Here is a 24,775-nt window from a genome sequence, read left to right as displayed (position 1 = left end):
TCTTATGCAGGAAATATTACAGAGAAAGTGCAATATTGTATCATATCAATAATTTCATTTGCAAACATTTATGTTTAAACTGAGTTTTAGTGTGGAAAATGTCAGATTATGGACAAATTTCACATTCAATAAATATGAAAAATATATATTATATATAACAACACAATAAATTTACAATCCAGCTCCTTATTCAATGCTTTAATTCATTTAAATTATTTAAAACTACATTAAAACTTTTGTCTTTTTCTGTTTTACATGAATAATGTATGATTGTATTCGATTATAATTAATAATACAGTAAGACCCCGCTTAACGCTGATTCAATATAACGCAGTGTGCTTGACACCTAAAAAATGTTCAAAATTTACACTGATTCAAATTAACGTGATATTTCATCAATTCACATATAATAAGATTATTCCCAAACACGAACCAATTAACAAAAGGTGGCAATTCGTCGTAGCGCTGTACTTCCCTTAAATCTATGTTTGTTTTGTGCAATTTTGGAAAAAAATATAACATCATGGATGCCATAGGAAATATCAACTTCACTTCGCAAGAATTAACTGATAAATGCATTAACGAAATGTGGAAGAAGTTATGGCTGGAGGTATCCAAGAATTCTCATTGAGAAGAGCCTGTCGCTGTATCGTTAGATTGACAACTTAATCGATACAGGAGATGTAGACGAGCAGGATATTAAGGAGTTACTGCAGATTTTTGGTGAGAGCCTTACCAATGACGACTTCAAGAACTGGTAGAACAAGGAATTCATGTAGAACTAGAAAATAGAGATTCTGAAGATGAAGAACCCAAAAAATTTCTCTACAGTTTTCCTTAGTAAAAAGGTTGGTAACGACAACCGAAATCGTTGATCAAATTGTACCGAATGATCCAGAGTTTGATAGGAGTGCCAAAGCAAAACGAGGCATTTTGGATGCGATATTCTGCTATCGACATTTGTTTAAGGAAAGAAATAGAAAGCGACCAAACACGACTTCATCGCAAAAAACAAGAATTTCAGAAGAGCCAGGACCTTCGTCACAAAAAAATTAACTTTACATTTCTGTGCGCATGTGTTTGTGTGTTATTTAACATATATTATTATGCAAAAATTTATATAAAAAATAACTTAAAATTATAGTAAAATTGCTTGTTTTTTGGTTGCATGTTCCTCTATCCCTATTTACTCTATGTTAAAATGGTCTCGTTTAACACTGTTTCGCTTAGTGCTCTGTCGTCTAGGAACGCATCCCCCACATTAAGCGAGGTCTTACTGTACTGTATGTCTATACATACACAAATCATTGTGTATATATATATACTTAAATCAATCAATATTTAATATTTTTTGAAAGATTGGAATTACAGATTTACTGTTTTAAGGAACAAACTAATAACCTTATATTGCTTGTTTCATCTCTAAAATCAAATACACTGATATATAGAAACTTGCACACAAACTAAGTTGATCCAAGTTTCCTTTCCATCCATCCATACAAAGACACTGAGGAAAATTATGTACGTTTCTAATTATGTTCTTTGAATAATGCTAAATAAAAAAAAAAATGCTGGCAAGGACTCTTGCACAATTTTCCTGCCATTCAAACATCAGAAAGTACAGTAATTTTCCATTATAATTTCTAAAAGAAAAAAGTCTTTTTTGGAGTAGGAGTAAGTTTAAAGAAAAATTGTAAATGCCAAAATGAGTATAGTAACATTTTCATTAGGTCTGACTACATTTGAGATATGATTCTCTATCCCCTCCATCTCCGCCTAGTCTTATAATCTCCAAAACATAACAGCATCAATACCTCATATATAGTAGTAGTCTTGTCAAGTTTCAAAATATTTGTACATGAGATCTTGAGATATGAAGCAAAATACAGAACACAGAATTTTGTTCCTCCCCATTTTTATATTTTCAGAATCAGGAAACCTAAATATGTTGAAAAATGCAAAAAAATCCAGAGGATCAAAATTTGACTGATTATAATACATTACCTCTGTAACTTGAACAGGAAAATAGAAATCAACACCATGACAAACATTTATTCTGTTATAAGTAGAAATCTATTTTATTTCAAAACCTTAATATTTTTTTAAATCTATAAAGAATTTCTGCATAATCGAAAAACAATTTGGCTAGACAAAATTTAAGTTTGAAAATTATATGATTGGGCTTTATTTATAAATAATTCTGAAATTTTAACTAAAATATAATAAAAACAACACATTAAAAAATTAACTGTAAAAATAAACTTTTACAATAGAATGTATTTTCAAATGTTTTCAAAAGATATTTAATTTTGTTGTTACATCATCAAAAATTTTTAATTCAAATTTCAATAAAAACTATATCTAGCTTTTTAAAAGGTGTTATATATTAAATAAGCAAACATTTTTGGTTTGTTTAATCTTTCTTCACATACATATCAAACAAAGTAAAATTGAATAAAAACCTACAGTTTTAGTTATAACAACTGTATAGAATATAATTTATTATAATCTAAACAATTTTATTTGAATATTACTTTATATATATAAAAAAATATATATACCAAATTAATTTTTAAAGGTAGAATGTGTTTTTATTTTGAATTAATTTGGTTTTTAAATTTTCAAAATTTTAATCTACTTGGCAAATCAAAATATTTTAACCATAAGTTTAAATTTAAATATTTTGAAGTAAGGAATATCTAATCAAATACTATTACTCTCTCTTGCATTGCATTGTTGTTTACATTAATTAAAACCATTAAGTATGTTAATGTATTATTGTAATACTTCATAAAATTAAAAATTGATGTGAAACATTATGTTCATTTTGTTTCATTTTACCCACCAGAAAAATATTAATAATATGAATAAACTGAAAAATTTTAATAAAATTAATTTATATAAATCAAAATTTAATTAGAAAACTACTTTTGAAATAACCATGCTTAAAAATAACTCCAAAACTTTAATTTGATAAATAGTAACAAAATAATGGAAAGTTTTATGTTCAGAAATTGGGATTACTGATGGGATTACCTTCGTTATTAGTATTAGCTAAATACTGGTAGTACTCAGAACTATAGTCCCCTACATATTTGATGCACCACTCACAATTATATGCCTGTTGGCATTCTTAATAATTTAGAAGATGTACTAATATTTTGGCAAGAGAAAGACTATAATCTCATTGATTTTCATAAAAATATATGCTCAAGTACAATATACAATTTATCCAGTTCCAAATCTTACTCCAAGGAACATAAGGAAATTCTCTATTGTCACTTTCCAGTGCTGGGAGCTAAAATGTATTCTTTACTATTAACTAGACTGCAACTTACAACTTAGCATTTCTAAAAAAAATCTTAGCACAAACTCCTACAGACCCATGGAACAAACTACAGCAAATGGGAGTATACAGAATCTCTATATTAAGCAACAACAACAGTTTTTTTGCTACATCAATGCCACAGCCTGAGTTTTGAGGTAAAGCCCCCCTAGACATAAAAAGGCATAGAAAGAGAAAAATCTACAACAAAGCTGGCCAATTTCTGCTTAGACAATGAGTGGAAAGTCCTATAGGACTACATAAAAACATCCTAAAGGTCACTGATCAATCTGGCAAAACTCAACTCAAAACCATAAATATACAAAAATATAATTCCACCAATCAGACAACATTTAGTCTCCAAGTGTTATCAGAATGCCTTCAAGACAAAGTTAAACACACTACCACACAGAAGCCTATATAGTTCCTCTTTTGTACCATTTTCTGCTGATGTAAAGATGTGTAAATAAAACAGTTTGAAAATTGAAATTTTCAAAATTATGTTCTCTAAACATTCATTTTGTTCAAAGCTACAACTGAAGAAGCCTGCTTACATTGGATAAAAGTACTTTTAAATAGTCTATTTATTGTTATTCCTCTCCATAAGAGGAAATAATAAATTCGTTCAACATTGCTACTGGATGTTTATGTTTATGACAATGTACAGGCTTCCAATTTATATTGATAAGTAATGTATTACAATTTAGGTAATGTAAATATCTTAATCCATAACTGAGAAATTCTTAACTAAATTTAATTTAGATTACATTCAAAATAATAAAAACAATATGTAATAAAAATTATAATTTATTTATTCATTATAATTCAATTATTATTTAAACTTTTGGGATGAATTTTTAAGCAACCTTATATTACTCTGAAAATAACCAATTATTTTTCTGATTCTGTTCCAAAAGATTTCAGTTGACAGTGCAATGATTCAGTCATTACAGTAACAATAAAAAATTCTAATATTCCTTGGAAAAACACAATTTATAATATATACAAATTTTAATAACATATAATGCAAATGATATATTTGAAATTATGTATTATATATTATATAAAATTCCAAAATTAAATAATATTTATATTTTATATAATATAGAGAAAATGTTTCTATAAAGTAGGATTTCTTTGATATCTCAAACTTTCAGAGGGGCAACTAAAACATTACTAAATATATGATTCATGAAGCAATGTCCTTATACTGGTAGAGTTCTTTCATTCAAGTTACTTTTGTATTTTAGTCTGAATGCTCTGTTGCTTTTAAAAGCATCTGTTCAGACTAAACTATTTCACATTTACTTAACTTTTTAGAATTAATTATATAGGATTTTCCAATTTATATATTCCTGTTTTCTCCAAAAGATACTATTACAGTAACTAATAAATCATAGAAGATATGGCAATAGAAATTTTTATAACGGCTAAATAGATTTTAACTGTAAAAAAAGATATCAAAATTAAAATATAAATAAATCAATTGGTTTCATATTTTAAGCAGATCATCACAGCATTAATTATATCTGGCTTTTAACTTCAACAAAGCCATATAAATTTTGTGAATGTTTTAGAACATGAATTTATCTCATATCAATGAACTAATATAAATGATTGTATCAATAATATAAACAATTACTTAAATTAAAATGATACAAATACAAATACTAATTAATAAAATAATGAATCCTGCAGATTAAACTAGACTGATTTTTCTGAGATTAAGCTCACAAATACTAAATGTATCCTTTTAAAAAGTGACAGACAAATGGCAATTAAGTTTATATTGCTAATGCATTCTTATGTTATTTATATTCTAAACTGTTTAGACAGTATTTATAATACTTAATTATACGTAGTGTCAATAGAATCTAAATATTTTACTAAAAAAACAGGAAACATAATTCACTAACTATACTGTCGAGTGCCTCTCGCTCCTCAGCTGACAATCCAGCGGCCTTAGCAACAACCAAACGAGATGCAGTATCGCGAGAGAGAGAAGCTGCGCAGGGGGTCTTTTGATAGAAGTAGCGGGAAGAGTCCATTTAACAAGCAAACTGGACTCGACCTTGAACTGAAACATACATAAAAGAGGAATGGCGACGAAGTAAGGCGCTCCTCGTGGCACTTTACTCAACTAATTAAATGCGCAATAAATTAATTATTCGATAATTTTTATCTAAATTATTTATTAATACTTAAAGAGAAATTTACTATTTAATTTATTACACGGGTGTGAATAAAAATAATTTACCTCCTAATACATTTATCTGTCGTGATTTTTGTCCTAGTGATAAAACGAAACTTATATTTGTTTCAATCGTTTTTCTAATATCTTATAAAATATTTTTGTTAGGATATTTAAGCTCGATGATAATCTAATGTTCGCTTGAAAGTAGCGGCACAACAATTAAACATCCACGTGGAAGCGCTTTTGAATCATCCTTTCACGCGTTTAGAGTTGTATCTATTCCGATCCAAGTTATCTGCAAGATGTATGGAAGAAGATGGTACACGCACGTATCATTAACTCTAAGGAATCCGGGAATGAAAATTTAGATCCGTAGAAGTTTAATTAGTTAGCCAGGTTCTAATGCGTCACATGCCGTAAACGTTTAGAATCTCCGAAACAAGAAGGAGAGAGCCGGGATTTCAGTGACATAGAACCTATTTGCCACTCATTATTTAGTGTCCTCTTTCAAGTCTGTCCAGAAAAACGTCTTAAGAAAATGTGCGTGTACCATTTAACAAGCAAAATAAACAAAATAAAGCTTACGTCAAATACACAAACCGGCTGAGTCTCTAAATTTGCATTCATGATATCTATATGAATTTGAAGTTAGTTATGTTAATCGTCCTTGATACCATGACAATAAATCATTACGTTTTATTACTATAGCTATTTTTTGGCTATTTGAGCGGACTTATCGCACCACGATTTTTTGAGGAGCGTAAAAAAGCATACGTAAAAGCGGTAAAACAAATGTAAAACTTGTCAGTACCCTCTGAAAAATTGTAACAAGCTGAAAAAATTATAATCCATGTCGAAAACTGAAAACTGCAATTTCTATCTAACTATATATTTGTAAAACTTAAATAGTTAAATATTACTGTTATTAATTATAATAATAGACAGATGTGTCTACAAGTTTATACGTCTATAAGTCTATAAGTTTGAAGAACATACCATATAATGAAAGAATATACCTTTAAAATTATACACCAATGTAAGTCAAATTTTTTAATTCTAAAATATAAAAAACGACGTAAAATAAAATCTTAATTATGTAAAATTTATTAGATAAATTTATAAAACTCCAACTGAAGAAGGGTAGAAAAACCCGAAATGAACATCTTGGATATCAAAAGTCTAATAAAAAACAAAATAGAAAAACCGAAGTAAAAATTCCTCAAAAAGTCCTGGTGCGATAAGTCCGCCCAATTAGCCAAAAAAATAGCTATAAAAGAATAAAGCAATAAAGAAAAAAAGGACAAGAAGCTTTATGAATGAAGATATCATCACGTCTTGGTTAATTTTAATGTGTGTATATATACATATACTATTTATTTTGTTTATCTTTATTTTAAATAAAATAAATTATAAAGATATAAAATATAATACAAAAATAAATTGTTAATTTTTGTGATTAACTAATGTATCCTCTTTAATTTAAGAATTACCGAATTTCTGATTAAATATAATCGTGTATATGTATAGTTCATTTTTCCACTTTATTTAATCTATACTATTTTTTCAAAATTCACTTATCTGTTTTTCTTGAAATACAGTTTACTATGCCCACAGATGGCCGAATGGATAAAACTACTGAACACTAGTCGTGGGTTTGCGCAAGACCAACGAGCTAGTCATGTGAAGTTTTCTTGGTTTTCTTCACATGTCTGACATGACATCTAAATAGGGACTAGATTTCTACAGAAAGTCCCCCGAGAGACATTCCATTGGCAGATCTTCCAAGCAATACGTTGCCCTATTCCATCAAACCAGACAGTTTTTGATTTCTGAAGCCATTTTGCTAAATAATTTTTAAATGTAATTTTTTCAGTATTCAATTTTTCAATACGTGTTTTTAGAAAAGAATAATTGTACACGGAAATAAATGACGCTTAAACTTTGTGGTTGCGCTCAGTCATTAAACACGGCCACAAGTTTACAGAGTTGGATTTACATAATTCTAAACAATCTACAATTCAGAGCATCACTTTTATAAATTTATTATTATTTGATGAATAGGAAAAGTCTCTTACTATTTTAGGTTAAGTGCTCAATTATAGCGCAAATCCATCTCAGATTTAATGTGTTGAATGATATTAATCCAAGAAAAGATTCATAGCAACGCCAAGTTATTTTAAATTTTGCATAAGAGCCAGTTAATTTCGGCAATTTTCATCTCGCAAAATCTCATAATTTCAATGTTCGACTCGTACGATTGACATTATGGCCGGATGATCAAGACAGAAAAAGAGCGCCAATCTGACACTCTGGGGACTCGGATTTCAGTACAGAAACTTCAGGAAGTTTTCATGGGAGTTTGTCGCAGGGAGTCAGGCTCGTCCCTAACCGGCAGGCTGCACTCTTTGTGAGTCCGATCAAACCTGTGATCAGTATGATTTAAAAGATCTTTTTAGTACCGTAAGGGAAGCGTTTCAAAAAATACAACTAAAATAGTAAAATATAAAATGGAAAAATGTGTATGATATTTCACTAATAAATTAGCTGTGAAGTTTGTTAATTGTTGCATATAACCGAACGTAATAGAACATCTAACTAATTGAAAGTTTTAAATTGAATTGTACACGTAAAACGTTTAGAATTTCCCGGAACATAAACATTTCCGAATGTGGTATTTTAAGCAGGTGACAATTGATAGTTTTAGAAAATTTGTAAAAAATTCAAAATAAATTTATACAGCAATGTATATTTTCACAAATAGAATTACTGGGCTGTAATTTGAAAAAAAAAATTGTAGACGTATAAATTTCCAATGTCTTCCATCCGTTCTTCCTTAATCTCGAGAACAGAGTTAGATAGATGAAAGACCAGATATGGAAACCTTAGGGACAAGAGGTCCCGATTAACTGTATACGAACCTTCGATATAAAGCGGAAGTCAATTCAATTCAAAAATTCTCCTATGGCGGTTTTAAATAGATGATTGGCACGACTCTATTGTTAAAGGAAAAGTATGATGTACAGGGCAAGCTACTACTAATTTGAAGTGAAGAGCATATATTTTTAATTAAATATATGATTAAAAATTGCAACCCGGCATTGTGACGATATCAGAATAAATGATTGCTCGTATTTCATTACTTCTTTGTAAACTAATAAATTCATATATTTTTTGAAGTTTGAATTTATTCGATTAAGACAACACATCACATGGGCGATCTGCCGAGAGGGAATGCCTCCCGGAAGGTCTTTTATGAGAAACTGGCCCGTATTTCGCGTTACTGGCGTGAAGAAATTCCGGAAAACTACGTGACTAGCCCGTTGGCGAGGCGCAAATCCCTAACCAACTATCAGTGTTCAGTAGTTTTATCCACTCGGTAACTGGTGGGTTGTTTTTTAAAAGTTATTTAATAATTATTATACACTGTTAAAAATATAAAACAATTATTAATATATAAAAATAATTATTTCTTTATATGTTTAAATTAAGATATTTTCATAATATTCCTTTTTATATTTTTATACATTCTTTTTTATCTTACATAGGCCTGTGCAATATTTTGTCAGGATATATTATTTATTTTAAAAATTAATTTTATACAAGTAGAAAAATTTTAAATTTTTTATACCTAATTCAATACATACGACACTGAGTTTACTAGAAGTTCAGAAACTCTGTATATTATATATTAAATATAACTTATATTATATATTATATAAATTGATGGGACCTATATAAAATCATTGTTTATCTGTTGATAGTATATTTGATAAAATATAACAAAGAAAATAACACATATGTTACTATTAATTGCAAATATTTGTATATAATTTTCTAGCGATAAAATATAGTAACTAATGAAAGAAACAAAAACTTTAACAATACAAATTATACTTAATGAATTAAGCAATTTTTAACAAATTCTGTTCATAATTTTGAACTAATTTTAGATAATTTATGTACCAAAATTGGGACAATAATAGTTTAATAGGTCACATTAATATCTAAACTTTGGCGTATAAAAATATCTAGATATTTACATATTATTCTAAATGAGGAACGGATACAATAGCCTGTATCTCTCGGAAAATACTTATTACAAATTTAAAAGAGAATATCATCACAAACAAACACGAGGCGAGAGTCGAGTGAGAGTGATAAAAATTTCGTTTAATACGAATACAAAGCATCTTTATTGTTCGATTATCACGGTTGTTTTTAAGCATAAATGTCCCCCCTCTCTATCTTTCTATATATATATATATATAGGCAATGGCATAATTTAAGATATATAAAGAATTTTTTTATACCGTTATATATTAAACTTGTAAGTAATCAATTCAATTAAACTGATTACGAATAATCAATTTCACTGATTTGATTTTCAGTTATAAATTAGAGCTTTTTTTTTATTTATAAGTTTAATTCCGTAATAAAAGTTCATAATTCACTGCGTGTAAGCCCACCAGTAGCCAAGTGGTTAAAACCACTGAATCCTGATAAAGTAATCGCGTCAGTCGCGAGTTTACGCCTCACCGATAGGCTGGCCACGTGGAGTTTTTCGGGTTGTCTAAAATTAAATAACACACATTAGAGACCAGCTTACCATAGAAAGTCTTCTTGGAGTCCTTCTCTCTTGATAGATCGCCCATGTATTGCGTTGTCATGTCCCACCAAACCAGAAACGTGAATAAAATTTATTAAATGATATTTATATTTGTATTTAGGGGAAAAAATGTAAATATTGATTGTGCGATTGAATTGCTTAATTGGTATCCATTTCGGGAATAATAAAAAAAAAAAAACATGAATTAGGCCTATATCTCGTAAACAACTTTTATTCAAAATTATGTTATGAAGCATTTCAGTAATCAATACTTAATTTCCTTGCTAATTTGGGAAAACATTTCTTGCACAATTTGCATTTTTTTAGACTTTATTATGATATTATAGTCATTTTTAAATATAGTCTCTTTCCGCCCTGTGGGCTAAGAGGGCCTATTTTAACAAGCCCATTACGGTTTTGGCCAGGTCCGTAATGGGGCGGCCGGGGTGAGGGATGGGGCCCAACTTCTCCGGAATGAACACCATCCGAAAGATTTCTGGGGTTTTTTTAGCCGTCCGGATTTGATTTCGGGTCTCTTCAGAACGATAGGCTGCTACCTTGACCGCTCGGCCAACCGGCCATATTACAGCCATTTGAAATTATGGACTTGGTAATCTATGTCTTCTTGTTTATGTGTAGTTATATTTTCAAGTTTATTTTATTTATAAACTTATAAAAATAAAAGTTTAATTTTATATTTTCTGTATAAAATCTCCCAAAGATATTCCAGTTGTTCATGCAGTTTCTAAAAAGTTTAAACTATGTTTTTCTATTGTCGCTATATTTAGTTAAGATCTCAAGAATAAAATTTGGAAGGCAATCAATTTAGGAACGATCATTGCCTCTTGAAAGCATGCATGTTTATTATAATAGAAATTTCATAAACAGATCGTGATCTATATCATATTATAACTTTTAAATTTTGATTTTGTTTTCATGTATATTTTATTACTATAGTTTAATTAATTTATCAAAATATGAGTTGTCTAATTCCAAATCTGAATTTAGAAAAATGTTTATGGAGCGCAAACATGGTAACAAATAAGTTAACTCTGAATTTGTCAGTTTAATATTAAATATAAATTAATTTGGAACAGACAGATCTATATAATTATATAATCGAGACGAGTTAATAATAATAATAATCAGTGCAGAGCCGAAACGGTTAGGAGTTGAAAGTTGAAATTTGGTACACAGTTAGGGTACGTCACGAGAACGCACACTAAGAAGGGATTTTTCGAAATACCTCTCCCACGGGGGAGAGAGACAGGATTAAGGCTTAACACTTCCATTGTTCGATGGAAGATGTTAAGTAAAAATGGCAATGCCAACAATGGAAGTGTCAACAATAGAAGTGTTACGTAACAATGGAATTGTTAAGAGAAAGCGACGTGCAAGACGCAGATGCAGTTTTTTTCGTTTTTGCGGAAAATCGAACATATTTTTAGACCCATCTAAAAATTCTGTAATTAGTCTGGAAACAGGGAGGACCCAATTCTTGCATTTTGCGAAAACGGGTAAGGTTGACCGTAACGTAATAATCTTCATTTTCGCTAAAAGGAGTTGAAACTTGAAATTCTGTATACAGTTTGGGTACCAAATTTAAGTGCCAAAGTGTTAAGTAACAATGATAGTGTTAAGTAACAATGGAAGTGTTAACAATGGAAGTGTTAAGTAACAATTGAGAACAAGAGAAAGCGACGTGCAAAATTTACGGGCTCTGGAAAAAACGAAAAAAGAAAAAGAGTAATATGTTAGAACATATTCGATTTTCAAATTTAAACAGATTAGTTCGGTTTTTCTCGACCTTTCTTCTTTAGAACATTCGATGAAAATCGAACGATATAATCAGAAGACGTCGTGAAAATCGAACAATATTAGAACATTCGATTTTCAAATTCGACCTTTCTTTAGAAATACTCAGTTTGTTGATGAAATTACTCTTTTTCTTTTGTGACTATAACTTAATAATCTTAATTATCGCTATCGTTACTTTTGCCCGAGCAACGCCGGGCCTACCTGCTAGTATTATTATAATACAGATATAATTTAATTCGAACAAAAAGTAGTCGTTGGGCTCTCCAGGAGCGCTCAGAGACATGGTACCTGAAACGTTTCATTGCATTTATTCAAACCGTTTCGAAATGTACAAAAAACAAACTAGCAAACTTTCTTCTTTTTATAAGTATATTAGATGGTGAAGAACATATCCAGGACGGATCACACCCGAAAAATTTCTGTTTTTCGACTCGTCTGGATTCGGCCCCGAGTTCCCAAGAGAGGTAGGCTAACACCTTAAATCTCTTGGCCATCTTAAATCTCGGACATCAAGAGTGCCTTTTTTATAGGCTCACCGTCCTTCACGGCGAGCCTATAAAAAAAGCACTTTTGGTATCCACAGGACATTGTGTCCAAAATGAAAAAATCTATGGCTGTAAAAATACATTTTCTGATTGATTATGTTGTCATGATGTCAACAGTTGCATTATTTAGAGAAAAATGAGAAATAAACAAACCTATAAATATTTTTAAAGAATTTGGAAAAGGAACAACAATTTTCCAATAAAGGAAAATTGTTCCCAATCCAAATTCTTTGAATATATTTATAGATTACGTTTATTTCTATTTATGAAGGAAAACACGCCAAAAAAATAATTGATTACATTATCTTGCCAATAGAATTGACTATTGCCTTAATTTTTTAAAAAAGTAATTTGAAATATTTACTTTCAATTCTACTGATCTTATATAAATATTATGAATAATTATTTTAGAATTCTATACTCGTTAAGCAAGAATTTTCAATAACATTTTGCGTATTTTTAATCATTAAAACAGGTTCTAAATAATTATTCAATAACTTGATTTTAAAAAGTGACTGAAGCAACAATTACTTAAACGTAAGATTTCAAAATTAGATATCAGAAATATGAAATATAATAGATTTCATATTTCTGATATCTAATTTTGAAATCTTATGTTCAAGTAATTATTTCTTCAGTTTAAAAACTAAAAGATATAAAATAAAAGAATATGAGAGATATTCAAAAGCTTAAAAATATGCCATTTCAGATGCAAATTTATTCATAAATACAGTATACTGTATTTCCTATTAATGATATTTAATAAAATATTTTTAAAATTTTATTTTGATATATTTCAGAATTGAAAACAAAAATACGCAACGTAATTACAAGAAAGTAAAAAAATGCAGAGTCAAGATTTAACATCAGAACTTTTTGAGAGTTTTACAAAATAAAGAAATACGCGTTGCGTTTACAAGTCTTCACTTAATGTCATTTTGTTACAACGTTGTTGAGGAAACACACAAGTACATTTGTAATCACTTACAATTATTGCTTTGCACTTTCTTTATAAACGGTAAAATTTATTCTATGAGGTTAAAATTAAATGCTAGAGGTTTGAAACTCGATCGAATAGGAAACTTATTTCTTGTTTATACCATTTACCTTAAGTTAAAATTAGTTTCGTAATACATCATTTTGCTAAACAATATACAAGTATATTACTATACAAATTATCTCAGTTTTATATGGACCTGTTTAATGCAAATTCACTTCAATCTTATTTCCTTTATATGTAATTTTCTTCTAAATAAAAGGGATTTATAATTTTAATGAATATCAGAAAGAAGTATTTTAGTCTTGTTTCAGTTTGGTATTCTTAAAGAATGTTTGGAAGCAAGTTTAATAAAAAGCTGTAACAGAAAATTTAATGACCTGCATTATAGATGTTACCGAAATGGCCAAACTCCAAATGGACATCATCCAAAGTTACGCCTGCAAAATGCCTATTGAAACAGAAATGCTTCAATTGCCTTTACATAAGCGTAATTTTGGATGATATGGCGGAGTAATTACACTTCTTTAGTGACTCATATACTAATGACGAATTTTAGGATTTAAAAAATTCAATGCGAAAAACAAAATTGTGAATTAAAAAGAATGATGATTGTTATATTTTAAAGAAAGTAGTTCACCGTATAATAAAGACGTAGATTTATTGTTTAAGCATGGTTTAATTCTTCAGAGTTTATGTTGCAGAATAAATTTAACCAGTTTGTAGAATATTACAAACAAATACTACATATGGATAATTAAATACATATAAATTTACAACATAAATCTAAATTAATTTATGAAATGCATTTTTTTAAAATAAAATTTTGCAAAATAATTTATATTATAAAGAAGAACATTATTTCAATAATAATAATAATAAATAAAAATTTATGTAATATTTGTAAATTGAACAATTGTATCAGAAAAAATTTTAAAACACTTTTATTTACACTCACTTGTGCTCGTTGATTTAACACATAACTATATATAAATATGTATGAAGGCTAACCCATTTTCATACGTAATTATTATTTTTTTTTATTTTCTCTGCAAAATGTACAAAAATTGTTTTATTCTTTCTTGCTTTTCTCAAAGCTAAATTATTTGTTTTTATAATGCGCATTAGTGATGTAAATTCTCTTTTGTTTTATATACTAACATAATTATTTATAAATTGTTTGTATAATTATATATTCATATAAACGTTCTCGTATTTGATTTATATTGAGTTTACGAATATACGAACTTTTATATAAGCAATATGATATGAGTCAATAAATATTAGGGTTAATGTTATCCTAGGTGCCAAGATGGCGGCTCGTCTCTGATTCCAGCAAGGAAACAGTGGGACGCACGTTCTAACCTAACCTAACTTATTCTAATAAATTACCATAATTATTAGAATAGGTTAGGTTAGGTTAGAACGTGCGTCCCACTGTTTCCTTGCTAGAATCAGAGACGAGCCGCCATCTTGGCACCTAGGGTAACGTTAACCAATATTAGTTACCTTAATTTTTAATATAAGTTATTATATAATTTAATAATTTTGACGTTATTATATAAAGTATACTTATTAATTTATTCAATTCTTCCAATGAATAATATCTGATTAATTTAAGATGAAAATTTTTAAGAATTTTAAATTTATCTACAATTAAACAATACAATGTGATTCTCTACAACATTTATCTGTAAATCTTGTTTTTTCCTTTTTTTCGCTTGGTCTTGTAATTTTTGTATTGTTGTTACGAGTGTATATGTAAGTCTTTTCTTTTTTATTTTTATTTTAAAAATCAATCTTTGTTTCTAGTTTTGGATTTTCGCCATTCGAGTCCAAAAAGGAAGAATGAAAATACTCTTTACAGTCGATCAAATGTTATTTTAACATTTTTCTTACATGTAGCAATATAGGATTCGTGTTTTATTTTTTAAAAAAATCCAAAATTAGACTTTTGATATGGCAAAATTTATTCCTGTTCAATGTTTTGACATCATTAGGTCTATTTACAAACACTTTCATGCGTCATGTAGTCTCGAAGTCATCAACGTGTCACTAGACTACAACAGTGCAATCGTTTTAGGAGATTTCTTCTATCAAAAGCTTATCATTTAAAATCTTAAAATGTGTTTTCTAAAATAGAAAAGTTTATATTTAACGGAGAATCACGCATTTAAAAACTGAGGAATATATATATACTATTGTGTATTTAGATAACGGTATTTAATATGCCTATCTCTTTTACAAAATGCTTATTCAAGATTTAAAGATCGAAAAAAATACATTTAAATATTTCTCACATTCGTAAATGAAAAATATATATTGTATACGCCTTTTTAGCCTATTTAAGAGCAACGAAGATATTAATTTCATACACTATGCCAAACTGTCAAGAAAATGTCACTAAAATTAACTGTAAAACTTCAACAAAATTAGTATATATACGAAAGCGAATCTTCCAAACTGACTAACGACAAATTAACTTTATGACAAACTGTTTGTTTGCCAAATTTTACTTACGTCAATTTGCGATAATACGAAATGGCTCTTATCCTAAACAGACGCACGTCCCATTAACAACAACATAATTTACTATGTTAAAACGGGTATAGCTTGTTACACAGTTAGAAAAAAAATAAAGAAATATAAAATTTCCCTATCAATAACTTATTGTGTACAGTTATGCAGCGAATAGCAGATAACTTTATGATAACAATAGAACCATAATTTTTTTTTTTTAATCTTGCAAATATCAAGTAAACTAAAGCCAGACAATAAAATATATTTTCTGGGGTGGAATGAATGCCAAACCAGCATTCTTCAGATTTACATCGAATGCTGTAACTATTTAAAAAAGCATTCATACTTTTTTAAATGATTATATTCAAGAAAAGACAATTATACTACTTCAAATCAGTTGTGCCATTTTTGGAAACATTTTAGAAATATTTAAATTGGTCTAGTTCAGTGGTTTCGAAATTTTGAAAGGTCGTAGACCGCTTTATAAAAGATATATTTTGGCAGACTCTCTATTTTCAGCTGTTAGCTTTTGTTCATTAATTAATAAACTACTGTACTCGTCACAACGAGTACAGTAGTTTATTAATTTTGAGATATTATATTATTTTTTGACTGTCTTCGATTGTGTTAATTTGAAAAGTTTTGTTAAGGTAATAGAATTAATAAATAATAATATTTAATAAAAGAACCAATTTTTTTCTTTTTCAAAAATTTATTAAAATATAATATTTTAATATATAATATACAAAATTTATCACATTTCACTGGAAGCTTAATATGGCTTTAAATAATATTTTAAAATATTTCTTATGTAGTAAAATGAAATCGTTTTCAAAAACCGGGCATGCGACACCCAACAAGTATCTCGCGGACCCTCAGGGATCCGTGGTTTTAAAACATTATTCTAGTTAAATACGAAAAAATGTGTTATTTAAACTCTATCTATCTTCAGTTTTTTTCCCCGATTAATCTTCGGTTTACAACAAAACATAAACGTAACTTTTCCTCTGTTTCTTCGAAGATTTAATAAATTTATTAACATATCGTGCCCATCCTTTATAACTAAGTGTTCAAGGAACAAAGTTTTCTATTAAAACTGCAATTTAAGAAAACGGTATGATATAAAAAATATAAATATTTTTAAAATGAATACTTACTTAAATGTAGAAAAATATAATTAGATGATGATCAAACACATTATAAGTTATTGTACGAAAATAATAAATACTCAATACTATAATGTAAATAGAAATTATGAATGTAAAAGCTAATCCGAATGTGAGCATGAACTAAAATCTCAAAATTTTAATTTTTCGGATAGAATTTAAATATATGATAACCAATAAAAATTGCTACATTAATTTAATAAAGAGAAAGATAAATCTTAATTTTTTTCAAAAAAATGAGATATAATTGTTTCACAATAACTATAATACAGACGATTCACTAATCTATAAAAGAACAATTGGATCTCAATTAGAAAAGAAAGCTATATAGAAACTATAGAGAAAATAAAATAAAATATCATATTTTTGATTATTTTAAGGAAGCCTCATACATTCAATCATATATTTATTTTAAAATACATCATAAAATAATGGTGCTTACTAAATTTAATATTTAAAGATTTAAAAAAATTATATACAGTATATCCTGTAGCTCAGTGGTGTAAACATTTGGCAAAAAGTTCAGGAAAAAAAATAATAAACAAATATCAAGCAATGGGATCGGTTATTGTATACGTTAAAAACAATAATCTTTAAAAAATTGTAAATTTTTAAAAATAAACAAGTTTTAAAAAACAACTCTTTTTTATCCGATTTCGAAACGAGCGAAGAACTGAGATGGACACCTTAAAATTAACAAATATTTCTTACTTTATTGTTCATTATCCATACGTTATTATCCAAATTATCCAAATGCATTTCACAAAATCGTTTGCCTCTTCAGTGGCAAACGATTTTGTGAAATGCAAACCACTGAAGAGCATTTTGTGAAATGCAGACCACTGAAATGCAGTGCCACTGAAGAGGCAAACGATTTTGTGAAATGCATTTTATTTTATTTATGAAAAGTGGGGGGAACTCCTGGTATCACTCATAGGTACGACCAGGAGGGGAAAAGAAATGAAGGAAGAAGGAGAAATGCGAAGGATAGGGGATGAAAGTGGGGGCAGGAAGAGGGAGGAAGAGGTGAGATCCCACAGCGCACGCATCAGGACAACTGCCTGACAAGCGGTGGGGTGAACAAGCAAAGCAGTAAAACAGATAAGACAGTAGCATGTAGCGTAGCGAACGGTAGCATAACACTAGGATACAGAAAGTCACAATGGAAGTGAGAATCACAAGGAAACAGTTCCTGGGTACATGAAGAAACACTGTTGAAGAGAAGTCCACTCAATCAGGATTTTGAACACTGTTGTTTGCGGTGTGTAGACTGCTCGCTGGATTCAGTGCTGCCGTCGCTGAGAGAAAGTCTGCTAGCTTATAATAAATGTCCTTGTTTTCAAGGAAGACGTTAAAAGGACAGGGCCAGTTGAAGCCAGCATAGAGTACACTGCCAATAAGAGTGTCACGGTTCTGGTTGAACAGCGTACAGTCAAAGAGGAAGTGACTGCTGTCCTGGATGGAAGTGCCATCACACTGACAGATGTTGTCTTCTAGTATATGAAATCTTTTTAAGTATGCCTTGAAGTTGCCGTGACCAGTTAGCAACTGGGTCATAGCGAAAGAAGGAGAGAAGTGTCTCCACTGAAGGCGCTGGGTGATGTTAGGGATGAAGTTGTAAGTCGTCCTGCCGGTGATGCTGCTATCCCATTCCTGTTGCCATTGGTGGATTGCAAGCTGGAAGTTCCAGTACTTAATTTTAGAAGGTGGGATCTTGTCGTAGCTAGACGGGAGGGAGGAGGCTGCGGCGGACTTAGCGAGGCTGTCGGCGGCTTCGTTGCCTGCTACACCCGAGTGGCCACGTACCCATTTAAAATGAACATTGTGGTTGTGCGTATTAGAGGCAAGATGACGGTGGATTCGAGGAACGTTATCGCCTCTGCGCCGGAGGCCAGTAATGTAGTGGATGGCAGTGATGCTATCGGTATAGACGATGATGGTTTTGTTACGGGGGAACCAATCAGTGAAAACATAGTCAATTGCCTTAGTAATAGCAAGTATTTCCGCTTGGGGGACAGAACAATGAGGACCTAATTTGAAGGCAGACTTATGAGTGTCGCCGTTTTGATGGTTAATAAGAACAAACGCTGCCCCCACATTCTCGTTGTTCTTGGACCCATCGGTGTAGATGGAGATGTCACAGGTATCATCATGAGGAAGGGTGTAACTACTGATGGTAGAGTAGCCTACCGTCATATTAGAGTTAGCATCCTTCACCTCAATACCGTAGGATTTGATATCTTCCTTTACTTGCTCAGGGAGATCAGAAAGCATAGTATTAATCTTATTGGTGTTGCAGAGGTGGTTGCTGGTGCCTAATTTGTTAATGTTCCAGATCCTGGCTGCCATTTTGGCTTTTATGTGGACAGGAAGCAGACCAGCAATGACCAGAAGGGCAGAGGTCGGGGCTGTCCGGTAAGCCCTGCAGATCCTAAGAGCTGCAATGTGAAATGCATTTGGATAATTTGGATAATAACGTATGGATAATGAACAATAAAGTAAGAAATATTTGTTAATTTTTAAGGTGTCCATCTCAGTTCTTCGCTCATTTCGAAATCGGATAAAAAAGAGTTGTTTTTTAAAACTCGTTTATTTTTAAAAATTTACAATTTTTTAAAGATTATTGTTTTTAACATTTTATTTAGTTTAATTTAGTTTAAACTAAATAAATTTAATATAATCTTATGCCATAAAATTTTAGCATCTGAAGCATCAATTTTAATGCTAAAAACCTGCAAGACTTCATTCATAATTTTACAAAAATTCATTTGTCTGTATTGTGAATGCTGTCGTTTAGTATTATTTTTGTGCTTATCATCAATCAATTGAAAATTTATTATACCGGTATTTTAGATTTTGTGTGCAGAAGCAGATGAATTTTAATTTATATTTCACTTAAAATCAATTAGCATTTAATAATAATACCGTATGAAATTTGTGATTACAAAATGGAAATTTTAAAATATTTCATATATTTTTTTCTATTATTCAAATTTTGATAAATTCCCAATGATTTTTGGAAGTAAAGACAAATCAGATCTTGCGAAATTATTGCACAAAAAGAATTTTCTTTATCTATCTTTTTTAAAAAAACATTATTTATAGTAGATCTTTAAAAGTTAAAATATAACTAATTATAAATAAAATTAATGTTATAAATTTCAATTTAGAAATTTTCATTTTTATATTATTGCTTATAATAAAAACAGAAAGGAATTAAATTATCGTATATATTAATATTCTAATTTTATCCTTTATATTTAGTAACCTTACTCAATAAGTAAAAAAGACGATCAAATAAAATAAAGTGAATACGAAAAATACTCACTTTTGAAAATAAAAACAAAACCATTTTTAAAGGATAGTTTTAAAATGAATTTATTTTAGAGATGAAAAATTTTAGTTATAACCCATAAAATTTTAAATAATATAATAATATTAAATAGCGAAGGTTATTCAACTTTATTTATCAAATAAGTAACGTCAGTAAATAAGCAAAAAATCACAGACACTTAAATGACCTTCGTTTTATTATCATTGAAAACAATAAGATGGATTTTGATAAAAGGAGAAAAAAGGCTCGGCTCATCTAAATAATAAATAAATTTATACAATATTTATCACATATTATAATTAAGAGCATTTATTTTAAGTGTATACATAAGTGTATTGAATTGTTATTATAAAGATATTTTTGTTTAAAGAAAAAAAAAATAATAGATTACTTAATAATGAAGCGAAAAACTAGAAATTCAATTTAAATTTAAAATTTTTAAATAACATGTGATTAAACGAACATTAAATATATCATTACAATTATAATAAATGATATGCTACTATTAAAAAAGGTTAGATCAACATGTATAACCTAAAGTTAATCTTTCGTAACTAATGGCTTAAGATTTATTTATGAGATTGAGCTAAATACTGAATATAAATTTTAAAAAATACAGTTTATTATATGGAAATGGTGGCATTGATCTCAAAATTAAAAAAAAATACTTCCATCGAGATAAATTAGAATTAGAAGAAAAGAATTAAAATCGTCGAATTAAACTATTCACGGGATTGTCTGTATACGTAATTGTGGAGTGAATAAACACGATTCAAAATCTTCAAATTGAACTATCAATTAATATAAATAATGTACAGTAGTGTAAGTCTGAATGATTAATTTACTATTTAAATACTGCATGTTTAATTCTTCTGTCGATTAATAGGAAAATGGCGAAAAAGTATTGAAGTTTCCAATGAGAAATGAAAACTTTTTATCGAATTTTATTAGATACTGAATTATTCTAAGTTCGAATCTTTCCAGTTTAGAAAGAACATATTTGCTCTTTTTTACAGACTTATCATATTTGGAAAGAAAAACCTCTTTTAAATTTTTTATTGCTGTGTTTGTTGCCTATGATAAGTGAAATGTCATAAATATAAAAAAAAAGTAATTTCCATAAAAATTTTGTAAACATGTTTTTTAATTATTTTTGAATTATATATTACATGTTTTCTCACATTTATAAATTATATTCTCAGCAAACATCCCGTTAAATCTACAGCTTTAAACATGATCATATTTTCTTCAATTAGACCCATTATATTACATTACAGCTGTTATTTTATTGAAATTTTAATAATTTTTTCCTTTTCAAAATAAGCTTAATTCTTTAATGATAAGTCTTTAAATAATTTAGCTGTTATTTAAGTTTCGCTGCCTTTACCTTTTTTCATACAATACAGGTGAACCAAAAGATGGGCAGTAGGGTTTATTGAATATCGTTCATGTTAAATTATAATATAATAATTATGGTGTTTTGTAATATATTTATATATTCATTATTACTTTACGTATAGAATTATATTCTATTTATATATAATCTCAAAATAACCGTTATTGTTTACTGTCCGCTTACTTTTGGTTCGCCTTGTATTCATCACAAATACTCAAATAAATGAAGCGTAAAACTCGTGAAACATACTTGTAGATTATTTTTTAAATTAAAATATGCACTATATCAAAAACACGAGAAAAAAGCATGTAAAATATATAGAAAAAGCTTCCGAATAAAGCTGTAAACTTTAAAACAATAATAACAAATAGTAAGCTATTAATAAATTAAATAAAAAGTCTATTTAGTTTTAGACAGTTAGAGAGGAGTTATAGAAAATAATACAGATTAATTTTCGCAAAAGATTTTGATGTTTTGGAAGCCAAAACAAGCAGACAATAGCTCGAAATTGCTGTTTATTCACTTAATTAAAATGTATGAAAATCCTAATTAGACGTACTAAATGCTATTTAAGAGTATCAAGGTATTATGTACGAAAGAGCAAGTCGTCTGAAAGTCGAGTTGCGAGGACTACTTACGGTATATATACAAATTAGAAAAAAAGAAATTCCGTTATCACTTCAATAACTTCAATTCATTCTTAACATAAAGTCAAATAATTAACAAATAAATTAAATATCTTTCTAAATTTTGTTTTTTGGTTTCCTTTTCTTCTTCTATTACTTTTTAAATCAGCTTGTCTAAACATGTTTTCAATTAGAATGTTTTTCTTCATACCACGGTGTAGGTCAATGTTTTTGTTTTCAGTTGACCCTGCTAATTTTAGTAATTTTCTTGACTAATCAGATGATGAAACAAAATTGTTTCAACTTTAAATAGTTTGAGTGAACCATATTTTACATAATGTTTACATAATGTTTACATAATGTTTACTATGCCTTTATTCAAAATATGGTCCACTCCAACTATTATATTAATTATAAAAAATATGAAAGCTATTACTTTAAAAAATTTAAAAAAACATAATAAAATGTAACAAGAACGAATAAATAAATAAATAAAATTTTAATTAAACCAGATAAAGTTACAGCAATTGGCTATTCGCTCTTAAAGACATGATAAATTAATAAAATAATGATAAGTAAACAACAATTAATCCTACAAACTATTTTAAAGAATCCCTACATTATGTATAAGCAGCAACGATTATTGTTATTTATGATAATTTATTTTAATGTAAAATAACCGGTTTTCATCTATTCACAGCTACGATTATATTATTTTGTCATTATAATAGATATTTGCGCAAATTACCAAATGTTTTACTCCGTCTGTGCATAAAACATTTTAGATGTTAAAGTTAAATTCAAGTTTAAAAATTTAAAGTGAATTGACGAATAAATACTAAAATTCTTTCTGCTAAATTGTCTGAAAAACTGAATGATGTCTAACATTAATTAGTTTAATCCAATCTACTCATACATTTAGATATAATTATGCTCACAAAAAATTAATAAAACTATTAGCTAATTAGATTTGTGATAAAATTAACCATAAAAGAATCCAGTATTTTTAATCAATCATTCTCAAAATATGTGTAGATCTAGTAGGATATAATTAAATTAAAGTAAAAATTTATTTTTTATTTTCCCTTGATGTTCTCAAAAGCTTCATTTTGTTTAAATTTAATTCACTTTAAGGAAATAAAATGATCCTATCAACGAACTAATGGATCATCTTAAAAGAATAGATGTCAATAGTCCACTTGAAATTTTAAAAGGTTATTTTATGATGTACGAAAAGTTAAAAGAACGAATTCTATTTAAAACAATAATCTTCACTTAACCTTTCCCTTTATTGTTTCCACAACATAAGTGTTTCTAAATAAAAATCGAGTTTAAAAACAGAACTCGAAAAATAAAGCTTGATGAAACAAGTTGTCAGCTTTTAAGCTTTGGACAGTTTTCAGCATTCATGGCCAAGGACATTTTAACTCATTATAATATATATTATACTCGTGTCATGCATTATTCCGAAATTATAATACCTTATAAAGGAAAACAACTTCTGCAATAAAACGAGAAATGTACTATCATTCTGATTTAGCGTAAATGTGACATTTTATAAAATATTCTGATTTTATCATCTCGATTATCAAATTATTACAACACTTAAATTTCCTAATGTAATTCGAATGTGAATTTAAATATAAATGTATATAATTTATACACACTTTTATTTAACATAATTTTTTAATAAACATCTTAAAAATTTTCAGTATTCTTTTACTTACGCCGTTTGAATAAATTTTGCGAACTTTTGCATAATTATTTTCTATTAGACTATTCTGAACTGTTTCAGTTGTTTTAAACTACTATCAAATGAAAGAAATTTGATTTACTAACGGCTTTAAAAAAATCATGCTAATAAATTAATGCTTATTTATAAAATGATAAATCTAATGTTATTTTAATAAATTTATTTTCTTATTTAAGATAATTTAAATAATAGAAATGGAAATAAGTAGACAATATTATAATAAGAATTGTTTTCTAAAGCAAAAATTTAATGCTATTCGATAAAGTTCCTTACAAGAGTTTAAAATTGCTTCTACTTTATGTTATTTTTAATTTAATTGCCCATAGAAAGCTTAATAAAATTTAATTTCCTTCTTTATTCGGAACTAAAAGATCTTACACATTTAGAAAAATATCTAAATTGATTTCCCAATAAAATAAAAATAATGTTCGCTTTTCTTAATTAGTTCTATTATATATAAAAATTTATTTTTTAAAAAAAAAATTAATATTTGCA

The 24,775-nt window shown here is 28.3% G+C and overlaps 2 protein-coding genes across 4 annotated transcripts in view; both read right to left on the bottom strand.

The window, feature by feature from the left end:
- LOC136977988 (uncharacterized) overlaps positions 1–24,775 on the bottom strand; it is a 47,862-nt gene that overhangs the window by 21,058 nt on the left and 2,029 nt on the right. The window contains exon 1 of one of the 3 annotated variants that reach the window (XM_067273612.1): positions 5,242–5,438. The exons of the other annotated variants lie outside the window; for them this stretch is intronic. The gene's annotated coding sequence lies outside the window, so the exon portion shown is untranslated. Of the gene's footprint in view, positions 1–5,241; positions 5,439–24,775 lie in introns of those variants that run through there. 3 annotated transcript variants of the gene reach the window in all.
- Positions 18,402–19,520, bottom strand: LOC136977940 (uncharacterized). Its single transcript, XM_067273555.1, has one exon. The coding sequence runs from the start codon at positions 19,518–19,520 to the stop codon at positions 18,402–18,404; it is 1,119 nt and encodes a 372-aa protein (XP_067129656.1).

This window comes from Centruroides vittatus, unplaced genomic scaffold, assembly GCF_030686945.1.
Source record: "Centruroides vittatus isolate TY-2023 unplaced genomic scaffold, ASM3068694v2 contig_484, whole genome shotgun sequence".
Lineage (NCBI taxonomy): Eukaryota > Metazoa > Arthropoda > Arachnida > Scorpiones > Buthidae > Centruroides > Centruroides vittatus.
Note: the sequence above shows the minus strand (reverse complement) of the source record. Positions and strands in the feature narration are given on the sequence as shown.